Source organism: Haemorhous mexicanus, chromosome 1 (genome assembly GCF_027477595.1).
Source record: "Haemorhous mexicanus isolate bHaeMex1 chromosome 1, bHaeMex1.pri, whole genome shotgun sequence".
Classification (NCBI taxonomy): Eukaryota; Metazoa; Chordata; class Aves; order Passeriformes; family Fringillidae; genus Haemorhous; species Haemorhous mexicanus.
The window spans coordinates 71694394-71705976 of NC_082341.1; the positions used below are offsets into that span (position 1 = coordinate 71694394).

General features: G+C 41.4%; 2 protein-coding genes across 3 annotated transcripts in view; one reads left to right on the plus strand and one right to left on the minus strand.

Annotated features, from left to right (window-relative positions):
• FOXC1 (forkhead box C1) overlaps positions 1-11583 on the plus strand; it is a 37199-nt gene that overhangs the window by 21039 nt on the left and 4577 nt on the right. Inside the window, exon 2 of the mRNA XM_059853608.1 lies at positions 10263-10484. The gene's annotated coding sequence lies outside the window, so the exon portion shown is untranslated. The remainder of the gene's footprint in view (positions 1-10262; positions 10485-11583) is intronic.
• The window catches only part of GMDS (GDP-mannose 4,6-dehydratase), a 409191-nt gene that overhangs the window by 7846 nt on the left and 389762 nt on the right, over positions 1-11583 (minus strand). Inside the window, exon 10 of one of the 2 annotated variants that reach the window (XM_059853638.1) lies at positions 4353-4601. The exons of the other annotated variant lie outside the window; for it this stretch is intronic. Within the exon in view, the coding sequence (XP_059709621.1) occupies positions 4464-4601 (138 nt within the window). The 3' untranslated portion in view covers positions 4353-4463. Of the gene's footprint in view, positions 1-4352; positions 4602-11583 lie in introns of those variants that run through there. 2 annotated transcript variants of the gene reach the window in all.

The following is an 11583-nucleotide window of genomic DNA, read 5'->3' on the forward strand; positions in this document are numbered from 1 at the left end:
CAGGGGGTGATAAGAGACTCGAAGAAAACAGCAAGCTGTCTGGTCTGCTCAGGAAGTCGGGGACGGGTGGTATTGTCCATCAGCGGGGCCACGCGGCGGCCGGAGGCCGGGAACAATGCTCCGCTCTGGGGAAATGGGCTCACTCAGCGCCGGTCCTGGCAGCCCCACCGCCAGCACAGATAAAGCGCCGAGGCAGGAGGGGCTGGCCCCAGGTGCCTCCGGACCCGGGTCGCCGGGCCGGAGGCGGTGCCGCCGCTCACGGCCGCGGGGCCGCAGCCGGGGAGGACAGACCGCGGCCCCGGGGCGAGCGCCGACGGAACTGCCGGCGCAAGAGCCCCTCACAGGGCTGAGCGCTACTCAGATCTGTCCATTTGCCAAGCGAAGCCTGAGAAAACATCTTGGCCAGAGCCGTCCCTCGAGCCAGATAAAATTCCTCCCGAATTACAGCCCGATATCCCCGAAGCCAGTGCTGAATTTCACTCGCTTTGGATCCGGAGCTGAGCTCACTCGGCAGGAGCCGTCCCGCACAGCTCTGTGCCAGGGCATCCCGCTGCAAGTGGCACCACGGCTGCTTTTCGGGCTGCCAGGCACGAGGCAGTGCGGAGAGTGTTCCCCCTGCAGCAGGGAAAGCCCTGCTGCCAGCAAAGAGCGAAATTCCTGCAGCTGGCTGCAGTGAGGCGGGTGCTTCCCTCCCTCGCAGTTTGCCCTGAGGCCCAATTCTGCATGTCTGGGAAGACCTGGAAATTGTTCCCTAGCCTTGATATAAGTGCAATTGTAACCTCAGCTCATGGCCCTGCAAAGTGCCAAAGAGGCATCAGAACAGCAAGATCATTTCTAGTTCCTCCTAAATAAGAAGGGAACTTTTGGAGGAGAGGAAGAAAATCAAACCCACTCCATTTGCTGTATACTGACCATAATTATGATAGTTCAGGCATGAGGGCTGGACACAATCCCAGAGTCAGAGAAAGGTTTGGGTTGGAAGGGACAGTAAAGATCATCTAGCTCCAACTCCCCTGCCATGGGCAGGGACATCTTCCACGACACATGGTTGCTCCAAGCTCCATCCAGCCTGGCCTTGAACACTTCCAGGGACGGGGCATCCACAGCTTCTCTGGGCAACCTGCTCCAGTGCCTCACCTCCCACATAGTAAGGAATTTCTTCCTAATGCCTAATCTGAACCCTCTTACAGTTTAGTTTAAAGCAATTCCCCCTTGTCCTCTCACTATATGCTTCTCAACACATGCTTCATTAAGTCCCTCTCCAGCTCTCTGGTTGGTCACCTGTAGGTACTGGAAGGCTGCTCTAGTCCTATCTTTTTTTCTCTAGGCTGAACAAGACTTTTAGTCTGTCTTCATCGAGGTGTGCTCCAGACCTCTGACCACCTTTGCAGTCCTCCTCTGCCCTTGCTCCAGCAGAAGCCCTTCCTTTCTGAGATGCTGTACTGGGTCATCCAAACACACACATCACAGCTAAAATCTTTAACACGTTTGCTAAAATACAAACAAATAATTATCAAAGTAAGATTTTCCTACTCTTATAACAAAATAGAAATTCTCTTTGCAAATGCTGGTTACAGGTGGCACCACTCCCACTGACTTCCACTGCCCTGTAGCCTGGCTGCTGATGTGTGAGCTAACAATTCCAAGTTTCAAACTAACCTGGGCATTAAGAGGTGTCTGAATAACGTGGATTTTGCATAACATGGGTTAGAAGCATTTGTGAATTTTCCTTTTACAGCAGAGGTTTGGAGGAGCTTGTATAAGAGCATGTTTATTCAGTCTCTCTGGACAAATGTGTCACCTGTACATCACTAAAAACCAAGACCCTGTGAGAAATGAACCTCTTTCATAAAGACGGAGATCAGCTGTAGTATAGAAAAATAACAGGTTTCTTATCTTTTCATTGGTACCTTCAAGTCCAGCTTTTGCTCACTATTCAATGTGTTTTCCTCTTGGTTCTCCACTCTGACAACTATTTTGGGGATGGTGAGTAAGATAATAATGTCCTCATCATATGTGGTTTTATTGTTGCATTATGTATATTTAGGTGAGGGCATGATACCTTGAAAATTTTTATGGGTAATTCTCATCTTTTTTTTTTTAATCTGCTCTGATTAGTTTTCTCATCACTCCCTACTCTTCACATTTTCTGCAAAGATCAGGAAATCACTTTGTGAAGTTGTTTGACTGGTTTTTGTGCAGGAATGAATGTCATTTTCAGCTGTCTTTGCTGACTGACAAGTCAAGGTGAATAGGAAAACTGATAACCCCAGCAATCCATGCTGCAATCCTACTTAATTTCTTCTCTTCTTCCACAAAAAATACTTCATTTATAGCGACTTCTACTGGAAATGTAAACAAATTCAGTTGTCACCTCTGGTCAAACACCAAATGATAAGTAACAAAACAGTAAACATTAGGACAGCTATCTTGTATTCTACTTACAGATATTTATCTATCTACTTTTAGAGCATTAAGCAGCAATTTAATAAATGCTATGAACTCAGGATATTACTTCTTCATAGAGTTATTATTTTTCTTTTACAGGATGCATTGTTTGTGGTGATTTTGCTACCCCATGGACATTCACATTTCTGAAAATAATCATGGCATTTGTTATGTTAACATCAAAATGATACTAAAATATTTTTTGAAATGGCATGCTGTTATATTTGGCCAAATAAAAAAAATAATTTATTCAAATCAGAATTTTTCATCTAAGGAGCATGTAATTGAAACATTCTAATTAAATCACCTGTAACAGTGGTTACTGTCTTTGCCATTTTTTCACCTCACCAACTGAAGTTGGGTGGGAGAGATGTCACCCCCTTCCTTAACTCTTACTGTGTTACACAAACTTCTGTCCTTCTGAAGCTTGTGGTAAGACTTGGAGAAGAAGACAGAGAGGAGGTGGATATTTCTTCCTGTCTTCCTCCCTGCCCTGGATTAACTAGTGCATAAAAGTCAGCATGGAGGATGTTCAGTCATTTCTCATTGTTTGAAAAGAACTTGTAAAATACTCCCTCCCTACAGTATGGGGGATGAAGAAGGGAGCTGTCATTTCTCTGGACAAAGTCACAATCTGCCTTTTACTGCTGGCTGTTTTTTTAGAAGCAGCCTCCCGCTACACAGCCATAAACCCGATCTAATTTATGGGATGCATCACCTTATCCCTCACCCCTCACTGCATTCCAATTTCTCAATAAAATCCCCATCTGATTTGAAAACCCTTTTCAAGACAAAATATCTGGAGAGAGTTTAAGCTGTGAAAACCTTAAAGGGAGCTCAAGAACTGAGATTTTTTACCCAAGGGGGATAAAAATTTCAAGTCCCCATATGGAAGGGACTCGGAACATGATGCTGTGGGGCTCCTGCCTGCAAAAATGAAGCTATCCTTGCCTGAACACAGTTACAAGACAAGCAAGAGTCCACAAAAGGGTTAAAATAAAACAAGGTAGGATAATTTCTGATGCTGAGTATGTCCCAAATGTATTCTTCTGCGCACTTCATAGAGAAGGAAGTCCAAGCACTGGCCTTTCACATGACATCATAAAAGCCTAATTTATCACCAGCCACCAAACATCTAGAAAATCATAACATCCTTTCAGGAAAAGCATGTGCAAGATAATCAGACTAGCTTTGATGAAAGATTTAGTGCTTGAGTCCAAGTAGGACACTACAAAGAAGAACCCTTTGCAGGTAGTAGCACACAACAATGCACGTCACATTTAATGCTTCAAACTCACACTTTATTTATTAAAAAGCTTATGCATTTCCTGTCCATAAACAAACTTCTTTTTATTCTGCATGTGTGTTCAACCAAACCTGTAAGATAAAACACTGGTCACTGGTTGAGTCCAGACAAGGTAGACAGCTGAATATCTCTTTTACAGATGAAACACGTGCTAATGCTGCAAATAAAGGCACTGTGCTCCCCATTCCCTCATCTCACAGTCCCTTGCAAGTGCAAGTTATGCATGTGAGCTGAGCATTGCCACAGCTTGTCATAGCTTTGGAAAGGAAAAAGTCCTTCCAGCACACTCAGCATCACAGCTACGTTGAGCTGAGGGGTGCACTCCCCCTAACAAATTCCAAAACATTCTGCCAAAGACCTTGTCTCTCTGTCCAAGGCTCTCACTGTTCTGCCTCATCAGTTTTTGGTGACTGGTGTAACTTGACTGTCTTGATGGAAAAGTACTGCTCAGCAAGCAGTATATTGCCGTAAAATCAATTGGATTCACCTTTGCAAATGAAATAGAACAAGTCTGCTGTTTGTGTTGATCAGGCAGACAAAACAGAGCACAAAGCAATTAAGGAATGGCTACAAATACCAGCTGCACGGTGCTCAAGACTTCTTTTTGACTGTAATGGAAGTTTGTTGGTGTGTAAGATGCACAGATTCCAACTGTCCTGCAGTTCACTGATCCTGCTGCTTATTAATCTGACCCTTAGGCTCCTGCTGGTCAATGGCCACAGGTTCTTCTGGTCTGACTGGAAAAATAACCGGATTTTCCACACCATTCTTGGTAGTTTGTTGTTGCATATTCTCTGATCTTCATTAATAAAAATAACTTCCTATTACATTTCCTGCACAGGAAAGCCTGGGAAAAAAAAATCATAGTTTTTCCTATGACATCTTTCACTTTCAGAGCAGACATTAAACTTAGCACACAATCTTCCAATAAATCAATAAAATGAATACAACTATCTTATTTTCTTTTTAAAGATCAGTATTTTGTTTTCTTCCATCCTTCCCTCATCTTGGTATTTAATTTCTGTCACTTTTTTTTTTGTTGTTGTTGTTTTGGTGAAATTATTTTCCTGTAAAATCCCATTTACCTATTTTTATTGTAAGACATATTTCTTTCCTGATTTGATGTGTCTCCCAGTCTTTCTCTTTCATTCAAGCTTGTCCCAATTCTCTTTTGAGCATCAATGTCCTGCTCACAAACATCATCTTAAACCTGGTCTTGCTTTCCTTCATCATCAAAACAAGTTCCCTTGCACTGAGATTTTGTTCTCTTCTCCTCATGTCTACTGTAGTGTTCTTTTCACTTGAACATTTTTTTCAATTTCTTTTCTCTCTATATCATCACAGATTTGTTACTTTTTCTTTTCCAGGGGTACTCCATCACACACCTGCTTTCTCTTCCCTCAGGATTTTGTATGGAACATTCCAGGGCTCTGGGAGACAATTCATATTACCAGTAACACAGCAGAGATTTGCTGACAGGGCTGAAACTATGCTGAAATAAGTTTTAAAGAAGCAATAAGATATCCTAAAGCTCACAGTGCCAGTATAACTAGGGGTAAAAAGCAGATTCATTGACTGCTATTACTATTCACAGTAGCTGCCTATAAAATTCCACAGATTTGGCAGTGCATTAGCCATATACACTTTAAAAGCATGGCTAATATGCTCTGCTTCTTCCCAAAGCATCACCAAATGTGTATACTACTTCTTGAAATATGTCCTCTCAATGACCTTCTTCTCTTAAATACTTTCAATTAAAGAATAAAGGAATTTTGGATCTGTTACCAAAAACTTCTTCATTACTTCACCCTGCAGCGGTCAAACATGAAAAACTTAATTACAGAAGGAAAACAGCTAGCATTTTCTACTTGTCCTGCCCTACTTACCAAACCTCCTCTAGTTCCACAATTAAAAAGCAAGCAAACTGTTCAGGCATACACAGCAGCAGGCATGGGCTCAGAATACTCCAATGTTTTCACCTATATAATGTTTAAAATGTGAGATGCCTCATCAATCACTTGACTCCTTTACAAGGAAAGCGTCTCTTGAGACCACTCACACAGGAATCATTTATGGCCAAGTTTCAATGTGAAAGACAGAGCTGTTCCTCAGACAAGCAATCCTATTTTTCATTCATGTTTTGGCAGGGCAGAGATGCCAGGTAAGGGTCCCATTATGCATTGTACAAACACAGAAATGGCAGCCCTTTCTCCGAATATTTATCAAAGTCAAATATCACCTCCTGGAATATTCTGTTAGAATTCATCTACAGCGCCTTTTCAGTGCAGGTCACCAGTGAGACCTTCTGGCTTGATTTACTTTCTTTGATGTATTCTGGTGTAATGGCAATACATATGAACACACAAAGCCGTGAATTACAGAACTTACATGTATCTACCAAGAATCTCAATAGCAGATGAATAAAGCTAGATAAACATCTTGGCAGCTTCATTCCACTTGTAACCTGAGCAAGACTTCAACAAGATGTATTATCACTTAGACAATGCAGAACTACTTCACAGCAGCACAGCAGTGACAATGAAGGACCACCAGAGAAGATACAGATTTTATGTAATTAAGTGGCAGGAATGACATTACAGTGGGAAGAAAGCACTGTCACCCCCATTTTGTGAAACTAGGAGACAGGATGATTTAGGGACTTGACCAACACCTTGGAATGAGAGGGAGGAATAACCAGAGAACTCAGGCTGTATCCAGCTATTTCCCTCGGATGTATAGCTTACTACAGGTGAAGAAGCCAAGCACTCACATCACACTGTGTCTGGCACGATTTGCCCTGGGTAATTCCTTGCCATTGATTTGTAGTGAGCAACCCCCCAGAAGCAAACTGCTCCAAGGATGAGTGATCAGACAGTACCTTGATGCAGCAGGTGGCTTATTTAACCATATGTTTCTCATTTGTCTACAATTTCACTTTATTTCTGCCCCCGGATTTTCTTTTATAGTGTCTTGCACATAAAAATCAAATACTCATCCTAGCAATACTAAAAAATTACCATTGCTTCCTCAACTTTTCCACACCAAGCTGCCATGATTGACTTGAGAGTAACAGAACTTTTGAGTTTATTGGGTAGTCTTTTCTGCTCTAAAGACTTTCAGATGGAAAACACACAATCAGACCAACTTATCTTTTATAAGTAAAACAGTATACATTTTAACTGCATATACTGCAGCAAAGGCCCACAGACTTACTATTCCATAAAGGCAGTGACCTGAGAGAGCTCTCGCATTTCATAGCATCTTTTGGCATCGTTTATATTTAAATAATAACAGTCAGGATCATTTTCATCAACATGAGAAAAAAAGAAGTTCAGATCTAATCAAGAGACAGTTGTCTCCTGACACTGCCTGCTCTATGCTTGCTTGAGCACGTAGGCAGCAGCTGGCACTTCCACAGCTTGATCATTACTACTGCACTTCAAATTATGCCTGTCACACAGGTTAGGAAAACATGAGTAATTAAACATAAACAGCGTCATAAAATAATAGTAAGAAAAAAATTAATAATCATCCAAAAGAGTGTTTGGGGCAACTCCCTACAGCACCTTGGATTTCTGCCCCTTCTGCTCAGACAGTTTTCCTCTGTGTACTTTTTAATTATTTCCTTCGTGAGTCTTTTAGGGCAAAGAGGTTTGTACTGGCGGGAAAAAAACACACGTACCAGAACCGATGAGAACAGTGATATGCCAAAAAGAGAAATGCCAATTAAGTGTTCCTCAACTACTGCAGGCTGGCTCTGAATCGCTTATGGCAAGGACTTATGCCTCACTATGAAACTGATAGTTTGAGATGCATGGATTTTTAAGGATTTTAAATGCAAAATTTCAGGAGCTGCTTGTTCCTTATTTGAGCCATGCACTACAGCTGGTCACCTGGTGCAGCACCTGTCTTCTGGCCCATCAGCTCCTTACACCAAGTTCAGCATTTAAACCACATGGAGGTCAATGCAGAAATTCTGCAGTCCTGCAGCCTTGGCAGTACATGTAGATGTATGCTGCCTTTTGCTCAAATAGTCAACATCCAATCTAATTCCTAGCTCAGTTCTGTTACAAAACCAGCATAAAACAACAAAACAATAAAGATTGAGACTTGGGACCATGTTATTAACAACCCTATGCAGGCTGTTGTAGCCTATTTTTGTGCACATGGTTACTGGAACTGAGCATGCAATTCTGGTAATTGCATACAAAAAATGACCAGCTACATGGGTAACAGGACATTTGTCGTAGGAACTCTGTGAAACGTGTGATCCTTCGTGATAGTAGACATGCAAATGCTATGTAAGAGCAGTACTGTTTTCAGCTGCTTTACATCCAGAATAGTTACTCACATATTTAACTAGAAGGTGCAACCGACTCGATTTACTCCCACTTGGTCTGTGTTTTGCATGGGTATGAATTAGACAAAGTACAATGTAGGGAAGACTCATGCCTGTCTACATAAGAGGAAAAATAAGTGTAGCAACATACATAATGTTGGATACATTCAATTCCACATAGTAAAAGAACATTTAGAGATGGTTGTTGTTCTCGTTAGGTAATTTTTGCTCATCTGTGTGTCCTGTTACGTATTTTCATACAAATTTCAGCGTCCCTCTGAAATAAAGCTCTTCTTCCTACAAACCCTAACTGCTTCAACTTCTATATTCAAGGCTGAAATTGTTTAACTGACCTCATCAGAGGTGCTAACTAGCTTACTAAAAGTATGCCAGGAATACAATACACCCGCTCATGCTGTCTAACAGAAGTTTTGGGAGAATTGCTATTTCTGGGGAGGAGGGACTTGCACATTCTCATGCAATCTCCCACTGAAATCATCAGGAGTGTAGCCAAGAAGTGACTGAGTGGGCAAAATACAGCCCAGGTTTGTAATGTTCATCATCACTGCTGGTAGCATCCCCACAGGCTAAACTCATAAATTTGACAGTAGGAAGAAATGAACTGTCCCCATGTGTCATTATTCTTGCTCTTTATGTCTGCTTGATTTAGTTCTTTTTCCACTAATGTGACATAAAGACAACTAAACTCAACAGCAGATTCTCTCCTTGGATTCAGGGCTTTAAGTTCTTTCTATCTCAGTATCAACAGATAGCAAAGGAGGCACATCCAGCTTGCTTCCTCCTTGGATCAAGTATTGTTGGGTATTCCCAGTATCTCCAATTGTGGCTATTTTAATCTTCCATTTGATGTTTTTCTACTACACCTTTCTTCCATTTCACCATTTCCTTCCTCCCCATCTCCTTAAAGGCTCCACCTGCTGTCTTCCTATATCTCAGCTCAGTGCAATCCCCATCTTATGCTTTCCTAAGGCTTTTCTACCTTTGACACATATGAATATACTTCAATCTTTGGTCACATCTCTGAAGATGGTGTTCAGTTAAGTTGGCTCCCTTCACTAATCAGCTTTTCAGCAGAGCTTGCTTGTCAGAACTGGGGGAAATTACACTCAGATTCATTAATTAAGATATAATAAACTTCATGTGCTATTTAGCAATGTGCCATACGTGGCAATTTAAAAAAAAAAAGGTAGATGAAACCAGAGGAGGCCCTCTGGCTCGTTTATGGACTCAAAGTATTTCTGGGAAGGTCACAAATCTTCAAGATATCTCCACAAATTAGATTTTGCACTTGGATTTCTAATTTAGCTGAAAGATGTGTAAAAACACATGCAGCCAGACAGCTCCTTGGCTATACATCTAAGGAAGCTCAAAGCATAAGTTATTACTTCCAAAGTCAATTGTAACTTATGCTCACTAAATTGGCTCCAGATCCACCCTTTTCAGACAGTAGTATAAGAATAATTTATTCTTCTGGTGAAAAGCACCCATTTTAGCTAAACCACACCCCCTTCTGGGAGTCTCACCAGCAGAAGTGCCAAAGGCAGAGGGATTCAGAGGTGCAAAGGGCTATTGGGGGCTGGCGGAACAGGGGTGAGTAAAGCCCAGTATGTAATAGTGTCTGTCAGCACGCTGAAACATATAACCTCTCCCTAACACAGGGGGTCCACAACACAAATCTGAGAGGCAAATTTGGTCCTGTGGCTCAATCATCACATTTAGATGAAGAGGTTTCCTCGCTTTTAACATCCATTTGATTTATACCAGAAGTCCTATGGATAGTGGTGAAATCATTGCAACTTTCTGCATGTTTTGATCTACATCCTCAATGTGTATCTTGTTTTCTCCCATTGAGAGCGTGCTGTACATAAATATGATACAAGAGGTTTGAGAGCTCTGATTTTAGACATCTGCCCCAAATGCCAAGTTAATTGCCTTACCAGTGCAGAGATAAAAAACCCTTCATAAACCAGGAGCTTTTCTCTCACCTATTACCTTGGGTTGAATGAGGTATGTGAGTTCAGCCCCTTGCAGTGGCAGCAATGACTTGAAGCCATCTGTGCCACAAGATAGTTAACATTCCCAGGAGAAATTGCTTCACTAGCTATCCACAGAAACACTGACCTACATACAAGGCTTTTCTTTCCTCAGGTGAACTCCTGCATCAGCAGCTACCTGACAGGAGCCTCCTCATGGGAGATTTTTAATAGCAGCAGCTGCTGAACAAGAGGGAACTGCAGAAACGCACTTGTTGCCAAACTGTGTGTTTAGTTGGAAGGAGGAGAAACAGATGGGGAAATCACTCTTCAGACAGTGTTTACTAGCACAATCAGCACCTGAGGCAGCACTTATTCAGGTGCTGAAATTACAGAGGTAAGTTTTACGATGAGAAATCTATTCCTCACATGACAGCTATATTTCTCATGATGGATCATAAAAAGTAGATGATCCATCAGATAACTACTTGATTGCAACGTGCATCACAGTAAAACCATCAACCTTCTGTTTTGTTTTACGACCCTGGTTACATCTGGAATGCTTTCAAGAAAGATGTTGATGTTTGCTTTGGGTACAAACTGACTCAGAAAACTTAGTGGTTTGCTACTTACATAGTAGTAGATAGTAAGAATAAGGAGGAATGATAGCAGGAATACCTCCAATTTTGCTACCAGGAAGATAACTTTATTACTACCAATATAATTTTATTGTATATTCTTCTTGGACTGGACCATAAAGAGGATTTTTAATTGTCTAACAATTTTCTCTTCCTTTTCAGTCTAACAAACTATTCCTTTTAGTTGACTATTTCCTCTTACATTATAATCTTTCCCAAAACTACTAATTCAATAATAGTAATGATAGTAATGAAGCCAGTATTTGTAGAACTCACCTAGTTCCATATTTCTATAGCAACAACAGTAATTCCTTATCTTTACACATTTTTTGTTGTCAGATAATTTCTAATTCTTGGCCCCTTAGAGGCAGAAAAAAGGATGAAACTACTATTCCAAGGTTGCAGAGTAAGGCACAAATAAATGTTCTGATTTATCTAAGAGCATGTGATAGAAATGTGAGCTGTGTTGTAAGCAAACGCACCAAAGAGACATGTTACCAAAACCAATTTTTGCAAAAACTTAAAGATTTGCTCTTGGAGATTGTTGTGATCTCAGCAGAGCGTAAAAATTGGACAAAAAGTTGTCCTTACTGATGTGCAGTCTGTCTCTGCTTGGCAAGGTTACAGCTCCATTAAACAAAAGAAAACAAACTAACCCTCTGGTCTTGCACAACTCTGCCAGGAGGGCTTGCAAGTTCTCTGGAAAATTAAGGTTGCTCTGAAATCGTGGGGTTGATCCATCACATGTTGAAATCAACAACATTGAACCACAGCTCAATATTCAAATCTGTTCTCCATGCAGGAATAGCATGTCTGTAACAAGCCAGGACATTGAGTCACTTCATTCTTGACCTTAAC